At 43.6% G+C, this 21974-nt stretch overlaps 1 protein-coding gene across 2 annotated transcripts in view; it reads right to left on the bottom strand.

Annotated features, from left to right (window-relative positions):
* LOC102051492 (vascular endothelial growth factor receptor kdr-like) overlaps nucleotides 1-21974 on the bottom strand; it is a 141962-nt gene that overhangs the window by 71176 nt on the left and 48812 nt on the right. For both annotated transcript variants that reach the window (XM_027809307.2, XM_027809308.2), the window contains exons 4-9: nucleotides 14427-14554; nucleotides 10009-10168; nucleotides 8276-8412; nucleotides 6617-6776; nucleotides 5917-6034; nucleotides 3997-4172 (exon numbers count right to left, since the gene is read on the bottom strand). In XM_027809307.2, the coding sequence (XP_027665108.2) occupies nucleotides 3997-4172; nucleotides 5917-6034; nucleotides 6617-6776; nucleotides 8276-8412; nucleotides 10009-10168; nucleotides 14427-14554 (879 nt within the window). The remainder of the gene's footprint in view (nucleotides 1-3996; nucleotides 4173-5916; nucleotides 6035-6616; nucleotides 6777-8275; nucleotides 8413-10008; nucleotides 10169-14426; nucleotides 14555-21974) is intronic.

The raw sequence follows: 21974 nt of genomic DNA, 5'->3' as shown, positions 1-21974 counted from the left end.
TTTGTGTTTATGTTTTGTTCTGAAACTGCTTTGCACTCCAGCCCAGAATAACTTTTCTCCCACATTTCTCCTTCTTGGCTGGCTCAGATGTGCAGCCACCAGCTGTTTGCTAGGATTGTTCCTTCTCCTTGCTCCCTCCCCTCCAAATTCTTCAGGACATTATTTTCTTGAAGCTTTTCTCAATAAGAATTTAATCAAACAAAACAAAAACACAGCAACCTGCTGCTTCTTGGACAGTGTTTGATGTGTAAATATGTAAAGAAGGAGTGTTTTGAAAATGCAATCAGCTACCTCCTGGGGACTTGAGTCCTACAATGAGCCAAGGTGACTACACAAGGGAGATATGTGCTCCTGCAAGATTAAATTCCAGCTGCAGTGGGAGCACGGGTGACCAGAGGCACAGCTAAGCCACTGCTTAAAGAAACATTTTTTGAATAGCAGCATGATTCTCCTCCAGGCCAGGCAGCATGCTCCTTCCTGCATATTGTCACCAGGTCCTCGCCTCGGGCCGGCATTGCTATCAGTTCCCACCCTGCAGCTCTGGGAGTTGTTTGCCAGTTTTGCTCCTTCTTGCCTCTGTGAAGCTGAGACAGTTGCTACCTCTGCACGCTGCAGATACTCACCGGTGTTACGGCCATATCAAACTTTGGGGGGAAACAGTTCCTAATATTTTGCTCATTTCTACGGACTGAAATACTTTGCACATGCAGCATATGTTTTATGTCAGAGCTACTGTGATTGCTACCAATTAATTGCACAGGAGGTGACTCCAAGGAAAGGCTGCAGCAGTGCTGGTCTTCTAGCAGGGCAGGACATACACTGCGTATCAGCTCCTGTCCTGCAGGGCTCAAGCAGATGACTTCTTATCTTGTTCTCATCCTGCTTAAAGGATTCTCTTCTGCTGCCATTACTAATGAATAAAACACGCTGCAAAAATTAATATAGTGCAGTTTGATGAATGAGTCCTGCTGCTGTTTATACTTTGTTTGTGAACAACAATTCACAACACCATTAACTTTAAACTTCCTCTACACCTAGTTCAAATTTGCAGTCGATGGGTTTTTCACAGCATGCTGCCTGCTGGTTGTACGGTGATGCTCAGGAGCATTAATGATGTATTGTTTTGAAGAGACTCACAGGAGAGGGGGCTGTGTGCTTACTTGTAATTTCTTCAACGCAGTGTCCCCTTGCAGCATTTTCAAATGCCATTTATCTTCTCATTCAAAAGTCTATTTAAATAATTTTCCATCTTTAATAGTATAGATCAGAACTCACTTTCACAGATGCAGCTCTGATATTTGAAAGACTGGCCCTGGCTTTTGGGAAGCAATGCTGTTACTCAAAAAGAAATGTTACTGCTCCGTAATAGGGAGCTGGTACATGGTTATGTACTCAGCACGAGGCTTATCAGGTGCTGAATTGCTGCAGGCTCCGCTTTCAGACATGATGCAAAACTGATGCTCCTGCCACTGTGTTCACTTGCAAGCCCAAGAGGATTTTTCCATCAAGTCTGCTAATCCCAGTGTTCAGATTCCAGCTTCAGTAATTGCAGACTGCCTGTGGTTCTAAGCAGAGACATTAATCATACCTCCCAGCTCAGAGGTGGTTGTGTTTCAGTGGTGGGCATGGTAATCCCTGCATAAAACAGCTAGAAAATGTTTTGGTCTCCTTCTCCATGTCTTAAGTGTCTGCTGAAACTCCAAGCAATTTATCTATTCAGGTGTGATACCAGGATATCAGTCATGATGACTGGAAAGAAAGTGTCAGGTTATTTGTTGAGGAGTTAAGGGAAAAATTCAAATCTGCATTCAGTTTGGAGCTTCAGATTTTTTTCTGAAAGTAAAGCAAATGATGCCCAGATCTGAAAAAGCAGTCCCTTTAACTGAAAGCACAAGAAAAAAGGCAATTTGCTGCTGCCGGATAAGCCTCAGGAGCAAAATTTGCCTTTTTTGGTCTCTACCCACATGCATCTCAACAAAATGACCCTTTCCTTGGGCTGAGTGCTTCACATACAGCGCATCGGGTCAGTGCTGCAGAGAAGAGCCTGGCAAAAGCAAGAAAGATTTCCTAGGTGTTTTGTTCAGTCCTGTCTACAATCAAGGCAAAAATACCCTCATTCTCTGCAGCCATTAGCTTACAAACATTGGTGCTCTTTGCCAGGTATTTTCCTTTGCTTGCTGTCATTTCTGGGGTGACTTGCTTTTACCAGAAAAGAAACGCTTGCTGTTCAATTTTCCTGCGGTTCACCATGCACCACCTCCAGTCAGTAACATTCCTGCAGCCGCTGGACTTTGCAGACTCTTGAGAAATGGTGGTTTTGCAATTAAATAATTATTCCTGATTGAAGTCTTTGTTGGGCTGATGTCTCCAAATGGCTAACAATGAGCACCATGCTAGGCATGCACTGTGTGTGAGACAGAATACCACACACTTGAACATACAATAAAGATGAAAGGCTTGTACTGTAGTCAAGAGCATGGGATGGTTTAATCCTGAAATAGCATCTTGCTGATACAAACAAGGTCTGTTTGTTTTTTATATGCCTATTTGGGGAACGGCTGCTCTTCAAGTAAACATTCTCTTTTGCATGCAAACACCAGTATTTACCTTGACAAGATAGTTTATTATCGTTCTTAATTTTCTCTTCCTTTGAATATTTCCGTTCTTTTAACAAGACAGCAAAACCATTGTATGGATAAACAATCTCAAGTGAACAAATTACTGCAGTTTAACACATTTCTCCTCATCAGCTGAGCTGCAGTACCTGACCATAAGCATGTTCTTAGCTCTCTCCACTCCTAAATCACACATTAGGTTATGTAATGTTTAAGGTGCTTTAAGCTACCATGTCTTATTTAGCATTTTTAATAGGCCAAATAGGGACAAGTTCTCCATTTGTTAGGCATTATTCCTTTCTGAAATGTGAGAGGTGAAATGAGAAAAACACAAATGCTGGAAGTTACATGGTGCAACAGCACATTAGTATACAAAACAGGACAACTGAGAATATTTTTTCATGTAAAGAGGGTAAGCAGAAAAGAATTCAGCACAGAAAAGAGAGCAAGCCTATCAATAACTTTCTCTCTCTCACTGCCTGAGTGGACCTTGGGAAATACAAAGAGAAGCAGAGCTAACTTTTGCTGAACTCCTGCTCGGCCTCGTGATTCAACCTCTGTTGCCAAATTCAATGGATTAAAAGAGGCAGCGGATGTATAAAGAGACAATGTGGCTCTGTCTTCCGTTATTCCAGCAAGGGAGATGAATAAATGTGATTCCAGTATCTATTTTCCCTCTATGTCAAGTGAACCTGCTTCAGTGCACACCACAGTTTACTTCAGTTTTCTCCAGATTACCCTGAAAAAGAACCTGGCTCTCAAGTGCTCCCAGCAGATAAATGGCAATATATAAAGTACAGACTTAGAAAGTATTTCCGTAGCAGGATGATGGAGAGACATAAAAGACAGGGTAGCTCTTCTAGTTCCTTCTGTCAGCCCTATTGAGACTTTTCCTGTCCCAGCAGATGTCCTCCAGTGCTTTACCCAAGCTAGTTTTTAACCTCAAGGGATCAAGCTTTCATGACTTCTCTTGGGAAACTGCCCCTAGATCTACAACTTCACTGCTACATACCCTCCCAAACTCCTATTAAAATTAAAGTCCTGCTAAGTTTGCTCACTTTCAGGCCATCTCTGCCTCCCTCCGTGGAGACACTGTCCCGACACAGAGGTGCTGCAGGTATTTCTGAGGTGCCATACCTCCCTGGAAAGTGACTTCAGTGACCTTGTTTCAGACCAGCTCCTCATAGCAGCTCCTTCTGTTGCTTTGATTTAACAAGTGGTGAAATGAGATGGATCTTCAGTGGTTCCTAAGTAAGGTGATAATCTATGCACAATGTTGTATCGGCTCGTATCAGCTAAACACAGGGAAATGTCACCCATTCCTGCTGACTGGTAAAGGATTGCACAAAAAATGAGAACATTATCAACACCAAGTCCTTACCTCTCACTACCAGCTGCATGGTGAGGTTCTTATAGAGGCCGTATTTCGCGTTGCTCAAGACGATGGTGTAGTTTCCAGCATGCTTTGGTCTCACATCTCTTATGCCCAGTCTGTACTTCATTGGATCCGGCTCGTAGCAGGTGTGGTTATCCTTGATCAGTTTGCCATCTTTGTACCTGTTTTGAAAGTCCCGTGAAGGCTCATCATGTGCATACACACGTTAGCCCTCAGAAAGCCTGTTACCCGAATTAGGGTGGGTAAGGGGTCGTTCTTCAGAAACAGCAAAGGAAACGCAGATCTATAATCACTGCTTGAATTGGACAACTATTCCTTTTATCCTCCCATACTAAAACCGAGCATCTGCAGCGCTATGGGATGGCTTCACCCAGCAAACGGAGAAAAGATATTTTAATGGAATGGAATGAACCGTGCCTCTTACATGCTCAGCTATGATCAGGAATGGACTCTAGGTGCCCCCAAATTATGCTGGATATGCGATACTAAGTGCAGGAAGTCGTGGGTGAGCCAAAATTTCTGTCGTCAGTTTTAAACCAAGATATTAATTAAGCAGAATTGTCTTTCAATATGTATGTATGACCCTTTACTGTTTCTGAAAAAGCTAAAGTCTGTGACCCAGAGAATTTACAGGAAGGTCAGTGAAGAATTCACAATCTTGAATCTTCAGTAAGAGTAGGATAGCAGAGTCTGCGTGAGCAGACTCCACTGCTGATCCAATATGCAGATTTGGGTTATGATTATGAAATAGGCTAGACTTTGCCACACACAGAGCTTTAGGCTTGGTGGAAGAAGCTGAGGCCTGAGTCCTACTGCCTGAGAATGCTGGAAACCTTCTTTACAGTCGTTTAAACAACTGGACTGAGAGACCTCCAACATGAACAGCTGTAGCTCCGAACACACGGGGAAGGCAGCTGTGGTGGTCCCAGGCAGCTACCACACAGCTCCATGCTGAGCCCCAAGAACAAAGCCTTGGCAGAGAAGAGGGGGATGGTCCCCACTTCAACTCACAAAAACATTTCAATCTCCTAAATAACAGCAACAATTAAACATACCTCCTGGCAGCGCCGATTTCACTGATTTGACTGAGTATTAGAGAGTTTCATGTTATTTCACTGCTAAAAAAATGTAGCAAACCCATCCCTGACTGAGACCTTTTGTTGTCAAGTGTACCGTGCAGGTGCTAACTCACCCAAGCCACCTTCTCTGCCAGGACAGGGAAACCCACATCAGCTGTTGTATGGGATTTCATACAGTTAAAGATGTATAAGGTGTTGGATGGGGTTGTTAAAGACCCCCTGCAGAATGAAGCATAGAAAAAGTAGCAAAAGAGGACAAATGGTGAAAGGATAAAGGGAGATGAATGTCCCCTGGAGTTGCTGACATGTTGCCCCTCCTAATAAGCTGATCCATTACAGTTCTGATGGAGCCTTTAGTTTGCTCAGCAGGGTTCACTGCATTGTCTGCAAGGATCTGACATTGCTGGTGGTACAGGATTGGAGGAAATTATTTAAAAGTTATGAAGAGAAACAATTTCTTATGTTGAGAATGCATCCTGCAGCTTTCTATTACGCACTGCCTCCTGGCAGACTGACCACACTAATGGTGGTAATATGGCAGCCCTTCCCCAGTAGGTTTCTACTTGAGTCTTCCAAACAGTTCTGTGTCCCAGGTAAAGGAACCCCCCATTTTTCTGCATGACTAGGAGAGAAGAATAGCATGGGAAAGAAGTATGGCTTGACCAGCTTCACAGAGCATCTCCTTAGCTGACCTGGGACCCCAGCGGTGAGCATTCCCAGCTCTCATCTTTTACCTGTGTGGTAAGGAACAGTGAAAATCTATTCTAGACAGGAGCCCAAAAGAAGGTTGCGTATTCCTGATTTTGCTCAAGATGATTGTACTCACCAGGTGACACTTGGACGAGGAAAGGCATCCACCTTTGCAGCCAGTTTCAGTGACTTGTGTCCCGCTGTAATCTCGTAATAAGGCCCTTTCTTATGGGAAATCGTAATGAAAGCTTTGTCTGGAAAGAGAAGTGAACAGGAAGACAAGTAATGTCAGATCTGCCACAGCACAGCGCTCACATCTTTGAATTGCGTTGTGTCTACCCTGGATTTTTTGCAATGCAGATCTGCAGAAGCTGCAGACAACCAAACGGAATGACAAGCTGTAATCACAGTTCCCCTGCAAAGCTCAGCCACAGCCAGGACCGTTTCTCTCCAAATGAAGGACTTTTTATTTAAAGCAGAGAATATGCATCTGCACGGCCCCTGGAGCAGCGTGTAGAAATGGCTGAGGTGGCTCTTGTCCATGTTATTGACAGCAGGCCACATTTCCCAGAGCAGCAGCAACCACACTTGATGCCAGCTTGTTCAAAACAGTTCAGCTCCCCGTTAATCCATGTCCTCAGACATGTCTCAGTCTTGAACTTTTCCTTTGAAAACATAGTGCTGGGTGCTGACTCTCCCATAGATCCATTAGAAATTTACCTAGTTGGCATTCTTCCTAATGCCATTTCTATGTCAACAGATTTAATAATGTGGCATTATCCTTTAAACTGAACAGTCTTGGTTCTTGGGTGTTCTGGTTAAGCTGCAGAACTCACCATACACTGTAACGGTGACATTGGCCTCCAGCCTTGTTATGTTGAATGTTTTGCATACGTACAGGCCTCCGTCTTGCATGGTGACATTTTCAATTGTCAGGCTACTGCCAACTTTATACACTATGTCTGTCTGATCCATCGTTCTTTTAGGATAAGGGTGCTGGAAGTCAGAAAAAAGGTGGTCAAAAAGCAGCATAAACTGGATTATTTTGTTCATCCTTTCAAAGTCTGCCAGTAAAGACAAGCAGTGATTCATATCAAAATGATCATACCTCCCCATCGCTAAGATAAATAGTATAAAAGACAAATCAGCGGGAAGAGCTCTTGTGTGAGATTTCATTATCAAATCTAATGAGAGAGAGAAAGAGTGGACCTGTGGCGCTTCTCTACTGAAATCTGGGCAGGCAGGTAGGTAAGGGGATGGATTCGTCACAGATCAGCCCTTCTCAGGGACCAGATCCCAGGGATCTCAGTGCAAACCTGCCATTGACATCTGTAGGGTCAGAGTTGTGCTTTGTTTTTTTTGATGGTGGTTTTTGGTTTTGGTTTTGGTTTTTTTTGTTACAGTCAGTATTTTTCTGTCTTTAAAAACTCCTACTTTCTAAAAGAAAAGTATTATGACAGAAATATAATCTACTATGACAGCCAAGTGCCAATGCAAATTCCTGGAGAATTTTAGAAAGCATTACCGCTTCTGATGGGATTTTTGAACCCAGAGATTTGGCCAGGAAATTTTACGTTTATAATGTTAGAAGTCTAAGGAGGGTTCACAGAAAGCCAACTCTCTTCCATCATATGGGGTTCACAAAACAAAATTCAGTAATAGCATATTGCTTGTGCTTCTATAAATTCTGTTATAATTTCTTCAGTTTCTTCACCAAAACAAAATCAGACATTCTTTTTTTAAGTAAACAGGAGAATAAGTTTTTAGGAATCACATTTTACACTTTTCCAAGAGGCTTAGATGATTCTTTGAAATGTATATTTTCCTGAACTAAAAACAACAAAAAAGCAGTCATCTTCATTCTGAGCATCAAATAGAACCATGAGTAGTATCTCAGATAAATGAACTAATTTGGAAAATACCCCTTCTTCCCTCTGTTTTTCCTTGGGAGAACTGAAAGGTTTTAGTACATCAAAGCAAATGCTCAGTCTCCTACATGTTTCTACTTCAAGTCCCGCATTTTTGTGTTGCATTCCACAGAAAACTCAAGAACCTACACTCAAAATTTAAATGTCATTCTTTGGTGGAGATTTCAGCAGATACAATTGGCTTTTGTTTCACTTTTTCCTACTTAATAAATGCCAAGATTGATGAGCAGATTGCCAACATGCAACCTCCATGGCTGCCTTGGGACTTGCCATTGTGAGCCAGGATCAAGAAACAAGGCCAGAAGAAATGAGACAGCTATTCATCCCAACAAGAAACACGCTCCTGGCTTTTAGCCTGAGATTTGCAGTTTAAGTTGCAGGTTCAAGATGGTCAGACAAATTTTAGATTCATTCAGACTGAAAATACAATCGATTGTAGGCTTACAAATGGTTGGATATATTTCAGAATAAGTGGTAGTTAGGGTTTACTCAGGCCTGTGGACAGTTCTTTCTTTTGGGTAGGGGGAGACTGCATGAAAGCAGAATGCAGAATTTTCATCAACTCACTGTCCCACGGGGGCACGTCCATACGAACTCAATGCGCCCGTTGATGAAGGTTTCAGCTTTGCATTCCAAAGAGAGAGTTTCTCCAACCAGCAGTTTTTTGGGAGTTGCTTTTAGAGTCAGGTTCTGTATTCTGCTCTCTGAAATGAAAAAAGCAAAGGTATAACCACACAGTGCTCTCTGCATCAAGCGTGTTTAAGATGGCATCCGCACTCTGATTGCCCCCCAACATCTGCTCCTCTCCAAAACGCCTGACCTTCTTCTGTCATTTATGCGGAAATTGTTGGAAATGTCCACAAGATGGAAATATTAGGGCAGTTGTATAAATGCCTGAATATCAGCTGATCAAACTAACTGATCCCATGGGCACAGTAATTTATAAATTACTTTTCTTGCATTTGCTGTGGTGGCACCAACCCTCACTCAGCAGGTTCACAGCTGTTCTCAGAAAAAGTTCTCAGAAGTGACATCCTTCTGAGTGCCTCAGCAGGGTGCTCAAGCATGGGCACAGGCTGCCTAGGGAGGTGGTGGGATCACCATCCCAGAAGTGTTCAAAAAACATGTAGATGTCTAGCTTAGAGGCACAGTTTAGTGGTGGACTTGACAGTCCACAGGTTGGACTTGATGATCTCAAAGGACTTTTCCAACCTAAGTGATTCTATGACTACGATTTGTATATCTGCAAGAGGATTAATTTCTGTAAAACATGAAACATATTTCTCCTCCCCTCTGATGACCAGCTACCTTTCTTTCCTGAATGAGATCCACAAATCTTGGTCTTACATATTTATTGATGCCTTAAACACATCAGCTCAGAAATAAGCCCGCATCATGTTTACGGTCCCCCATACAAAATGTGTCTGACCACGGTACATTCAGTGAGTAAGGTATTCCCCGCGTCCTTTGGGCTACAAAGAGATGACCTAACGGGGGTTTTAGCTTTGCATTCATGATCCTAGTAAAAAATAATTGCTTCAACAATGAAGAAAGAGGGAGAGAGAGGGATTTACAGGACTTTTATTTGGCTGCTGTACAAATTTACAGGCCTGTTGTTTAAAGCTCAGTGCTAATTCTATAGAAGGATGCCATGATCTTACGGGAATGAAGTCACAATAAACTCTCCTCTTTCAAAAATATATGACCATACATTGAAAACAAAAGAAAAATAAATTCTAATTGGCTTCACGTAAATGCCCGGCACTCAAAAATTGAATGTTTAGTTGCTTCAAATTCAGATTTTAATTTTGATCTGAAGCTCAACTGTAAATACAAGAGAAAGGGTACAGTAAATCACCAAGACAAACTATATAAAAAAGCAAAGATATGAATTAGCAGTTTAATGAGATTTTTATACCATGATCTTGTGTGTTTAGTGACCAGAAGCAAAAAGAAAGCTACTGTTTAGTTTATCCTAAACCAGCAGTTGCTTTAATGTAAATGTAGCTTGATCCAAGCAAACAAAGCCTTGGTGGGGTTTGAATAAAATACTCATATTTTGTACCACCTTAACACTTGGTAATTTCTCAAAACCAGGAGTGGATCAAATCCAGGTTCTATTGAATAGGAAAAAAGGGGAAGACTGCATTTGCTTTTAGTGTTCCAGCTTGGACTTGCTACAGATACGTGCCAATTAGATATATCAAATATAATTGAGGCTAACCAAGAAATAATACCCAGGGGCTTAGCCATGAAATAGAAACATTGTGGTCATTCCTTGGCCCACAGTCGTCACTCACCCAGTCTCTGGGCTACGTAATAGGAGGTGAACACATTTCCACTGACATTCGCAGTGCATGTGAATACTCCAGAGTAAACAGAAGCATGAGAGGGGATGATAAATCCTCTTCTGGGGTCCCACATTATCCTCTTGAGTTTCATCTCTACGGAATGAGGATACTGAAAGAGAACAGACAGATAGGAGGCTTGTGAGACATTCCCTTTCCCCTCAGACCATAGAGGCAACCAGCCAAGGCTGTTCTGCTTTAGAGGCAGGGTAGATATTTGACCTTTCAGAGTGGTTGGTGGTCTCATTCCACACATATCTTAAGCAACATCAACATAAGCAAATAGAAAAGCCCTCCCTAAGGTCTGACTGTCTTTGAAATCCAAAACTTGGACATCATAACTGGGGCTTTTGATTCAGGAGTGCCGGTCCTCTCAGATCTTAGGCAAGATGCCATGCTACCCATTATAGGTCCCATTTCTCTCATCTATTTGCTGGAAATAATTATGCCTATCTTACATTAATTCTGTAGGGTTATCTTTTTGGAACTGTTTAAGAACAAAATTTGCTTTTCCTAACACTACATGTAGCTACCATATACTTTCCTAGGATCTCACAGTACTTTAAAAACATGTGTGAAGTTAGACCCGTAAAAATCAGAATATTCATGTCACTAGCTCACCTGGTGTAGCCATCTATAAGCTATGGTCTGTGGCTAGCCATCAGATTCTCTGTACACAGAGAGGGATGAGACACTTTCAGAGCAGCCTATTGATTCCCACTATGCATGGAAGTGGCCTGGATGACTTTAGATGGTGAATCGTAGTGGCAGAAAGAAGGGGACTTAGTAACATAGGCATTTTTTGTCCTAAATTCATAAATACTTGTAATGTTCTGAGATTCTTGAAAAAATCTGTAAGTATCTGTAAGTTCTACTTATGGGGAAGAAATGAGGATATGAAAGGCAAATGTGGAAAATAAACTAGAGCAAAAATTCATTTAATAAGAATGAACCCTCCATACACCCTTGGACAGCACCAATGTCAAGCAGGTTAGCTTTTATTGGTGGGAATAATTAGTTTATTATCACTATTAACACATGGAGAAATCTTCTATTTGCTAGAGAAAAAGCAATTTACTTTCCAATCGTTTTGAAAATCCTGGATTGTAATGTAGAATAGAAATATGTGAAATGAAATGCAGAGAAATAGCTTCGGAGTCTGTAAAGCAGGTCACTGAAATTCAGCCTATCTGCAGGAAGGTGGATGGAAGCACAGGCTGTAGGTCTGACTTTTCCAGAAGGATATAGGAACTATCTTTAGGACTAAGGATGCGCTGTAGGAGTGTTAAGGTCAATTTTGGTTGAAAAATGAAGGGTTTGGGGAAACCTCCGTGTGCCTACAGCTGCCATGTGTTAGCAATTTTATTTGCACAGTGCTTCTCCCTCGTTCCTATCACACACTGGCTTCTCAAAGGTGAGGGAAGTTATTTATTCCTTTTCAGAGCTACTTCTTTTTAGCTTTTGGAGCTAACCAAGAACTGCAGTAGGGACTGCAGGTGGGAATTTCCCCAGTGATATAATAGTTTTGCTCTTACTCTTGTTGTTATGCAGGATGCAATTTATTTTTCTGTCTGCAAACAAATAGTAGTCTTGTATGGCAGTGCAGTTTAAATAGGATTCAGTTTCAATAATACTCCTGTTCCAACAAAATTTCAGCTTCAGGCTTTGAGAGCTGATGCTTATACCTCTCATATGAATACACAATTGATCAGGTTGGCACTGGTTTAGGTCACTTGTTATTACATTTTCAGCACAGACCAAAGAGGAAGAATTATGACTGTGGGGCAGGGACTGGTGATGTTGCTGTGGGGAAGGAGACACAGCAAAACAGTTGCTTTCTTTTGGAACAGCAGTTCTCTTCTGCCAGCAGTAGGAAACATGGATTTCGTGTAAATACTTTTGATGTAATCAAGCTGTGGCATCTCTATTCAGAACCATTAGGAAAATTCAGGAAAATTACAGAAGGAGATCTGAGACCTGAGGCTTAATCATGCCTTAACACCCATGAAGGTCAAAGCTGTAAGTGGCAAATGCACACTGAACCAGATCATTGACTAAACAGATCTGACAAGACTGAAAATGCTTCTTTTTTGCCCAGAATTAAAATCATGTTAGGCAAAATTAAAAGTTTGAATTGTGTGTCTTAGCATGGGTTTGTTACTAACGAAGGTGATATGTTGAGTTAGCTGGGATCTGTTCAGTATTAGCAAGAGGTACCTTTCCCCATACATATTTAAAGGCCAGAGAGCGCAATGATTTTAAAGTATAATGGTAACATAAGGAACTTAATTTACGGTGGAAAAAAGTACATTTTCTACAAGAATAATAAAATGTGATAAAGCTGAACTTCACAATTTGGCAGCTCTGCTCCCTGATGGCTAGGGGAAGGGGAAAGAAAAAATAACCCCGCACAGGAGGCCCTTTTCAACTCTATACACATATTAAACATTTTCATAAACCATTCAAAAATATATATTTAAACAATCAAACAAAAAGCGTCAATGCTGCTTGAAGGAAATCACAGTGGCTTTCCTCCCTTTGATGTTCGTTGTCTACTGGAGATTAAATTTGGAAGAAGAGGATGTTCTAAATTTGTCCGATGGCCTTATGCACCTCTCCTCCCCCACCTTTACCTCCACCCCTCTCCCGCCCTGCTTCCTCCCCGCACGGGAAGCCGCCACCTTGGCTCCACGCGGCACCACGAAATTCCCAGACAGGGCAAAGCAAGTGGTGACTTTCCGCAGTCAGAGCCTGGGGCTGGTGGCTTCCGAAGCCAACGCGTGGCTCCCAGAGCGCGTCCCCCCGGTAGCCATGTGTGTCCAGCCCCCGCCTTGGGAGGGTTCCTCGGGGGAGCCGTGCTCAGCACCCATATCCCTGCCCTGCAGCCCAGCTGCTCTCCCTCGAAGGGGAAAAATCTCCTGGGGACAATTTTCTTTGCAATTCAAAAGGGAGCTTTCAGTGGAGATTTTATTCCAGCAGCCGCTTGCAGCAAGGTAAAGGACTTTGTTTGTGTTTGAAGAAATTACCGGGACAGAATTTAGATGGCAAGCAGGGAGAGCAGGGCTGCCTCTAAATAAAGGAATAAATAAAGAGGTCAGCATGGTTGAGTTTCCAAGCTTAGCTGACTGTGCCGGTCATTCATTGTACTCCGGCAATGAATTTGGTTGAAGCAGGCTAAAATAAGATGGGGATGTTTCATTTTTATAGCCAAGGAGGAGAAGGTGATAACACTTATTCAGTGTTATGGAAGCGATAAGCTAGAGCAGGAGAGGAGCCTTATTCCCCCACCCCACCCCCTTTTAATCCCTACTGACAACATTTTAAAATAGAGATCTGCTAAAGCAATAAGGCCGGTGCTGTCCCTCTGCACGTCTACTGGAAATTTGCCATTGGTCTCAGCAGGGGCCGGAGCACTGCCTCAGACCTCCAGGACTTCATGTGCTGCCTCCTGGGAGGAGGAGACACCTAAAAACGAAGACATTGAACTGCTAAAAGGAGCAGAGGTCTTCAGTCCCCTCTACCAGCAGAACATCAGCCCATCTGCCTGCGCTGCACTATCCCCCTGTATCCAGCAGAACACCCCCACCTCTCACAGCCCCTCCGGACCAGGCTGCGGAGAAAGGGCAGGGCAGGCGCTGAGCTCTTGGTCCCATTAGGGCAGCTCCAGCAGTCAGCCTGGCAGGGGAATGGAAAGGCACAGAACCTATTAGGTAAAAGGCAGGATTAGAGCCAGGAAACCTATGTTCTGCTCCTCGCTCCATGACAGGCTTCTCTACAAAGCAATTCTAAAGCCCTTTAAATGAGTGACTAGACCTCCATCAACTGAGGAAGCCCCAGACCTTAAATTTCCATTTTTATTATACACAATGGCCTTGGCCTCCACAGACCACTCTGTAACCTTGACATTCAGATGTAACTTCTGTCAAAGGGGTGGACGGTGTAGCCATTTATTCCCAAAGCTGAAACTTGGTTTAAATTTATGAAATCAAGCAAAAATGGGCAATTGTTCTGACAAGGTTCAAGGTATGAAAGAGATGAGATTTCATGAGGATAGCTAACAGCCAGGTGTTTTACAAAGAATTTTAAAGAAAAACAGCGCCCTGTCATCTGTCTTTGCCAGTTTATGGAGGAACATCAAGTCACAAGATGAGAAATATACGTGATAAACTCAGGCTAATCCCCAAACAGCCTTGTACACAGTTCAGTAGGAATACACTGCAAGAGCAGGACGGTGCTGCTGGAATTTCAGTGTCTTTGCTATTTTTATCTGAAACTTACCTAGCTTCATACATTTTATTTTGTGTTTTTACCAATTTTATTGGCAGCCCAGACCCCTGAACTGATTGAGTTTCTCTGAAACAGTCACTTACCTGGCTAAGCTTAGGTTTGATATCTGGCGAGGTAACTCGGCAAGGGACAACAACCGTTTTCTTAGCATCTAAAATGTAGATTATTTCAGGATGTTCCGGGTGAATCTCCACAAATGGACTTCTGTAGTCTGCAGGGAAAAGAACATTGGTTTGCAAAAGTGCTCCTTTACTGCTCAATGACCAGAAGGGCCCTGGAGTCTGAGCAGCTAACTGCCCACAGAAGGCTCCCTGTAGTGTGTAACAAGACATCCAGTCACATCTTGCTCATTTGCAAATGCCAGTGTCATCTAGGGATTATAGCCCATGACCAAGAACTGGAATAGCCCATTTCTAACCCTATTTTACCAGTTTGCAGTGTAATCTTGTAAAAATTCCTTTTCTAATCTATTCTCCATCTGTAAAAATGAAGTTAATGGATCGGCTCCAAAGGTCTTCATGGCACTGGAGTTAGTTCTTTCCCCAGTCCTCTGAATTTCTTTCATAGGTGATATTATACTGCAGCAGTCCCAAACTCCACAGCAGTTAGGTGATACAATAGGTTTAAAGCTGTTAAGATAAATCTACTGAAACAAAAAAGCAGCTTTCTGTAAATAAGAATCTCCAGAATAGTGCAGAAAGAATGCAAAAAGGGAATGTAGACCCACGATATTCAAAGCTAGGCAGGAATAATCTGTTCCAGCTAACAGCAAAGTAACTTGGTCAGACTCTTCGGGAGCTGAGGATGCCCACCTGGGAATCAGACTGGATATAGAAATCAGACTGGATATAGAAATAACTAAAAATCTGAGGTAGTTTAAGTTAATAAAGCTTCAGAGTGTTATTTACCGATTTTTCCTTGTATGAATACAGTGATAGTCATCAGAAAATTAAATAATGTTTGTGAAATCCTAAAACCTTCAATATCTCTCTAGAAAGCATTCTTTGTCTTGATATTCTCATGGTATAAAGTTTAAAATACCGTTCAGCTAATGCAATACCAACTACACCTCCCAGTGTAGGCAGTCAACCACTTTTGGTTTGGATTATACTGTTGACAGGGAAGGATGTGCACCCTGTGCGATAACCTCAGCCTCCTTATCCTTGGCTGGGGACCTGCCTCCACACACTTACTATATTTTGGAAATGGTTTCACATAAAGCATGGGAAATGGATGACATGAAAGGTTTGTGAACAATCTAGGTTGCAAAAATGCGCTCTGAAGTATTCTGACAGTACTTTAAAAAAGGATGTGCTATGAGGAAATTACAGTCAGTTTTCAAAAGGATGTTTAACTACTCCCAAATGGGCTAAATTGGTAATGAATGCAGGTAATGTCCTCCAGGACTGACACATCCATCACGCTGGATCAGTAGGAGGCCTTCAGCAATGTCCAAACACTTTATGTGTTCATAGAATCACAGACTGGTTTGGGTTGGAAGGGACTGAAAGCCCATCTAGTTCCAGCCCCCTGCAGTGGCCAGGGACCCCTCCCCCCAGCCCAGGCTGATCCCAGCCCCCTCCAGCCTGGCCTTGGGCACTGCCGGGGATGGGGCACCCACAGCTGCTCTGGGCAGCCTGGGCCACTGTCTCACCACCCCCACAGTTAAGAATTTCTGCCTTGCATCTAATCCAAACTGACCCTCTTTCAGTTTAAGGCCGTTGCCCCTTGTCCTGTCACTACAGGCCCTTGTAAAAAGTCCCTCCCCAGCTTTCTTGGCAGCCCCAGCAGGTACTGGGAGGCTGCTCTATGGTCTGCCTGGAGCCTTCTCCTCTCCAGTCTGAACCACCCCAGCTCCCTCAGCCTGTCTTCCTGGGAGAGGTGCTCCAGCACTCTGATCACCTTCATGGCCCCCTCTGGACTCGCTCTGACAGGTCCATGTTCTCCTGATGTTGGGGGCCCCAGAGCAGAGGAGGAGAATCACCTCCTCACCCTGCTGGCCACGCTGCTTTTGATGCAGCCCAGATCTGGCTGGCTTTCTGTGCTGCAAGTGCACATTGCTGGGTCACATCGAGCTTCTCATCCACCAGCATCCCCAAGCCCTTCTCCTCAGTCCATTCTCCGCCCAGCCTGTCTTTGTGCTTGGGATTGCCCCAACCCATGTGCAGGACCTTGCACTTGGCCTTGTTGAACTTCATGAGGTTCACATGGGCCCGCCTCCAGCGAGTCAAGGTCCCTCTGGATGCCATCCCTGCCCTCCAGCGGGTTGACTGCACCGCCAGCTTGGTGTCGTTGGCAAACTTGCTGAGGGTGCGCTCAACCCCACTGTCCATGTAGCCGACAAAGCTGTTAAATAGCACTGGTGCCAGTGCTGACCCCTGAGGAGCACCACTTGTCATTGGTTTCCACTTGGACATCGAGCTGTTGACTGCAACCCTTTGAGTGTGACCTTTGAAAAAAGGAAACCCCTATAGTGTTCCCTGTTGCTGTATAATAAGGAAAAGCGTCATTCTTGACGAAGGATGTACCTTCTGAACTACCCTTGTATATCATGTCGTGTTTCCTCTCAAATTTCTGATGTAATATTAAGGGATTTTTTATAAAGAAAACAATCCATTTCTTATTGCTGGGTGGATCTAGCCCCTCTGTTCATCTGAAAATTGCCCAGAACGGCACATTTCTGTGCAAATACATGAACAAGTCCACACGCTACCAAATCAAGACCACGGCACTAGTCCTAGATCTTGGGGAGCCCTCCCGCCCCCCACAGCTGAGAGGCTGGTGGTGGAGCTGGGTGAGGAGAGAGGGGCTGTTTCGGGTGGGCTGAGCTGGGCAGGTGCCCGGAGGGGCAGCACCGGGGGCACAGCCTGACCCCTGTGGCTGCCGGGGCAAACCTGCCGCAGCAGGGCAAACAGTCCTTTGCTTCATATCAGTGGGGAACCAGTTTTGAATTTAAAAGGAATGTTCACTCTTTGGACACTAGCAGGGATCTGTGTATTCCATGCTGGAGGATCTGTAATTAAACAGTAGGTGAAGTGCATATTTATGTTGCATTTTTCTGGGTAACAAGCGTTCTACATGTAAGTGATATAACTGCTTATTGGTGACCCACAGACAGTTTGAACATGGAGTGTGAGATTTGGATTTGCTCCTCTAGAACTCCACTGACAAAGGCAAACTCAGAGTTGGTTCATCTCCCTTCCTTTGTCTTTATTTCCCCGTGACTGGTAAATCACCTGGACACAGGTCATTCATCTGGGGATATTAATGTTCATTTCTTGGCTAATGACAACAGTCTTTGCTTAAGGAACGTCATGGAAATATGTAAGTGCTGTCACTTGGAATTAATCTATACAGAATTAGCGTGGTTTGCACCACAACCCAGAACAGTTTCACTCACAGAAACATGAAGGGTGACAGGCAGAGTGACTGGGGAGTCAGACAGGAGAGTGGGACTGTTGCCTCGTGCAGTTTTGATAGCTTAATTTTAGCTCTGAGAACTGGAAACAGGATTCCTAGCAGACAAAATGTACTGTGTGCTTCATCACCACGAGAGCAAATGTTGGTTGGAGCTCCCCGCATGTCTCAGAAAGGCCACACGTGTTATGGGGACGTTTTACAAAGGCACTTGGGTCACTGTGCAAGTACGAGATGTGTCATTAATGTGGGAGCTGTGACAAGGACCTGCACTGTGGCACTGAACACGAGGCACTAAAACAGAAGATGAAGACCAAAAATCTGGATGTCGATCATTTCTAGTAGTGCCTTTTCATGTCAGCTTTTATTCCGTGCCATTGATCTATTCTGACTGCACTGGTCTATAAAAAACCATGTCCTTTGGATTAAGGGCATTGCAAGAAACGTTATGTGAGAGAGATTAGTTAGAATTAAAAAATTAGACTCCCCCCATTTAGGAAGTCTCAGATAGACCTCTGAACTTTCTGGTTAGGCAGGCACTGGTTCTAATCAAGCCTTGAGCTGAGAAACCTAATCTCCAGACCACAACTTTGTAGCTTTTTCCAGTCCCTAAAACAAATAGGAAATATTTATACACAATCCAGTGTCTTAGGCACTTTCCCAAACAGGTCTGCTAAATTCTTCTATTGAGTCACATCAGGAAAATGTGCTCAGTGTTTGTCCCTGGGCATTTGTGCTGCTTAATACCTCTGGAGTCTTGCTCTCCAGCTAAACCATACTTGGAGGTATCAAGTGTGATGGTATTTTTATAACCAATTTGAAAGCTTGTGCAAATGATGAAAGGCATTTCTACTGAAAAGAAGATTTTTAAAAGAACATCCTTGGATTATTTGCTATAGGAAAAAGCAGAGAAAACAGATTTTTGTATATTTGGAACAAATACTGGGAATGCAAAAATGTGTCAGGGGAAGCCTATTTTTGGCCCTACAGAGAAAAAGAGAGAACCACTAATGTGCCACATGACAGGGGGACAGGACAAGAGTATCAGCCAAGGGGAAATCTGCTGTGAAAAAAGGAGCTTCTTAATACCAAACTATTCACAAATTTGGATCAGATTTTGACTATTTGTTTTGACTGAAAAGATGGGAACACTGAATTTAAAAATATTTGTGCCCCTATTTTTAGAGGGAATTTCAGAATAGTACTGTTTATTTAAAAAGTAATATAACTCAAAAGAGGCAGCTAAGGAAATGTTAAATAATCCTAAAATGTCAGAAAATATTGAACTAAGCAATGATTGAAATATCTTTGTCAAAACAGACTAATATTTCTGAGAAATATTTCCTGTTCAGGGAAAAAAAATAATCATTCAACCCCCATTCTCCATCATCTCTTCCTACCTCCAAGACTGACCCCTACTAAATTTTCAGATTCACGACAGACTTAAAAATTATCTACTTTTTAAATTTGTAAATAGGACAGGTACTGATCATGCGAGTACTAAACTACTGAAGAACACCTAAATGGGAAGCATGAATTTACAGTGTATGTAACAGAAATATATTTCATTCCTAGTTGATATTTAATAACAGTCTGCACCTTGCCGTATGTCAGTTGCCGTATGTCTAGCTGGTAGCTAGAATTACACTACCCCAGATCATAAGCTACAACCTGAATTGAAGGCCACAGTATATAAATCCAGCCTTCTGCCAACAGTATTTGCATCTAGAGCATTTTAAAATCACTGTGGAATTAACAACAGCAAAAGGCAGTGTCTGGGTTACAAACATTGGGTTGGGAAGGGAAGGGACGGCTTGAGCAATAATTGTTAATCACTGGTGGATGTCAGGTCTCATGGGCATTATTCTCACTCTGCTTTAAAAAAAAAAAAAAAAAAAAGGTTTAATATTTGATGGGTCATTCTCTTTCCTACAGTGAGTTTTCCTAGAGTCCTGTGCAGAAAGCAGACGGCTGCAATTTGTGCTTTACCTAGTTTATAGCCTTAGCCTAAGGAGCTCTCCGTCTGCCAAAGGCCTCCTTTCCTCCCCATTTCAGTTGCCATACTGGAACCCTTCACCACCGTGGGATCCCTGTGTGTTAGTGGAGCAACTCCTAAAGTGAAGACACTGATGTGGCCACTGCTTGCAGGACTAAACCACTACAGCTTTGACATGAGAGCTTAAACATGAGGTTAGGGCCACTCTTTGGTCATCACTGGGAAGTGACCCTAGGATGAAAGGAAAAAGTGGTTGCAGGTGAAGGTCAGGTCCTCACTATATAACCCAGGGTATGTCAGTGAGGCTAGGGAGGCTTTTTTTGTCTCCTGGTAAAACTCTGTGCAGAAATAAAAATATAAAGCACCAAACAGCACGCAGAGCCAATCTCTGTGGTCCCGCAGACTGCCCGTGCTTCGCTCCAGCTGCTCTAAACCCCCACGCCAGCAGGAGCAAGCTGACCCCACTTGCACCAGGATGGAGACGCTCTGAGCAAGAGCGCTTTCCAGGCAGCTGGACTGTTCACTTAACAGATAAGCAACTATGAAGTGGCTCAGCTTTGGATCTTAGCAAAATGACAAAGAATAAATACTGAATATGGAACTAATCAGCTGCCAGCTGATACCTTTGTTATGGCTTGTGCAGATGAAAAACTGAATTCTTCATGAAACTCCTAAGTAGTTCAGGCTGACTGTGGCACGGAAAAATGATCTGCCAGAACATCGGGAGTGTCACTGCCAGCTTTACAAACACGTTCACCACCTTAAGTTAATCAGCAATCAGTTAACTCCTTGTAAAAAAGTCTCTCAGAGACAGAACTTCTTGAAACAAAAGGGACAGGGTCACTTTTCTTTAAAAATGATAACCATAGCCTCAGGGAAGATCTCTGATTCCAGATGGTGTAAATCAATTGCACTCAGCTGTTGCAATTTGGAGGGCTGTGCCAATGGGAATGCAGGTGTCGTCCTCTCTGCAGTTACCGGCACTGAACTTCACCGGGAAGAATTCTCAGCCAAGGAACAGTTTATGGCAATAGGGTATTTCCCTGTGGCTTACTGTGCCTGTTTCTCCTGAGTTGGGAAGGTAATATGCCCTGTGAGCCTTACCCATAAAGAAACACCCATCAATTCCCATAGGATAATTAAAAAGGATAATTTCCCATGGGCTGCAAAGCTCCTTATATGTGAAGAAAGATGAGCTGTAGCACGTTAGGGACTCAATCAGCTGCAGCACCAGCTCGGCGGCGAGGGAAAGGCCCCTTCCCTTTGGTCTCAGACTGGCTGTCTAGCTCTCCAGGTCAGTGGAAGTTTGCAGGAAACTGCAGCCAGGCCAGGGTGTCACCGCTTACCCAGCAGCGCCCAGCGAAGCGAAGGAAGCAGAGGCAGCAGGACGGTGGAGGGAAGGGGGCCAGCTGTCCGGCCACAGGGACAGCCAGGCAGCAAAATCAAGCAAGCCACACACAAAAGCGACTCAAAGGTCAAGTGCCTACAAGAACATTGTTTACCTTCATGCAGTGAAGCCCTTCATGTTTAAATTCTCCTTCTGTCTAGGAGGAGATTAATTGCTGCTTGGGATGAGCTTAGGGAGGGTCCCTTTTAACTCAGCGGTGTAATCGCGGCTCCCCGGGGAAGGTGTGCACTTCTCTCTTCAAGTCTCCGCAGTGGCAGCGTGTGAACACAAACACCAGACCCCTTGCCTCGCAGGGACAGCTGTGCTTTTGTTTAGTGTGATCTGTAATATAGGTGGTGACTGTCCACCAGGAAGCGGTGAGAGCTGTAACTGTGTCGGGCTCACTTGCCTTTTGAATCCCACTGTCCAGTGGGCTGGTGGCCCCATGCTACCAGCTGATGAAGCTGAGGGACCTCAAAGCCCTCAGCATGGCACCCCAGGAGCTCAGCACGTTGTAGGCTCGGGCGCTTTGCTACAGCTCTTTACTTTGCAGCACTGTATCACCTGCCTGTGCATTTGAAACATCCTCCTGAGACACGTGCACAGGATTTTATACAGGATTCTGGGTGTTTTTCACTTCTGCTTTTGTTACATATACTGTGACGGCCATTTGTCTTATGATATTTATATCATATCTAAAGCTGTGGAGATAACATCACCTCTCCCTTCAGATACTATCCATCAGCCCACAGAGAAGATAAGCACTAAATGGCCTTTGAGGACAGTCAGCCACGGCTGTTCATGCCCATGAAATTGCTGAACATTCTCATT

The sequence above is a fragment of the Falco cherrug genome, chromosome 15 (assembly GCF_023634085.1).
Source record: "Falco cherrug isolate bFalChe1 chromosome 15, bFalChe1.pri, whole genome shotgun sequence".
Classification (NCBI taxonomy): Eukaryota; Metazoa; Chordata; class Aves; order Falconiformes; family Falconidae; genus Falco; species Falco cherrug.
Note: the sequence above shows the minus strand (reverse complement) of the source record. Positions and strands in the feature narration are given on the sequence as shown.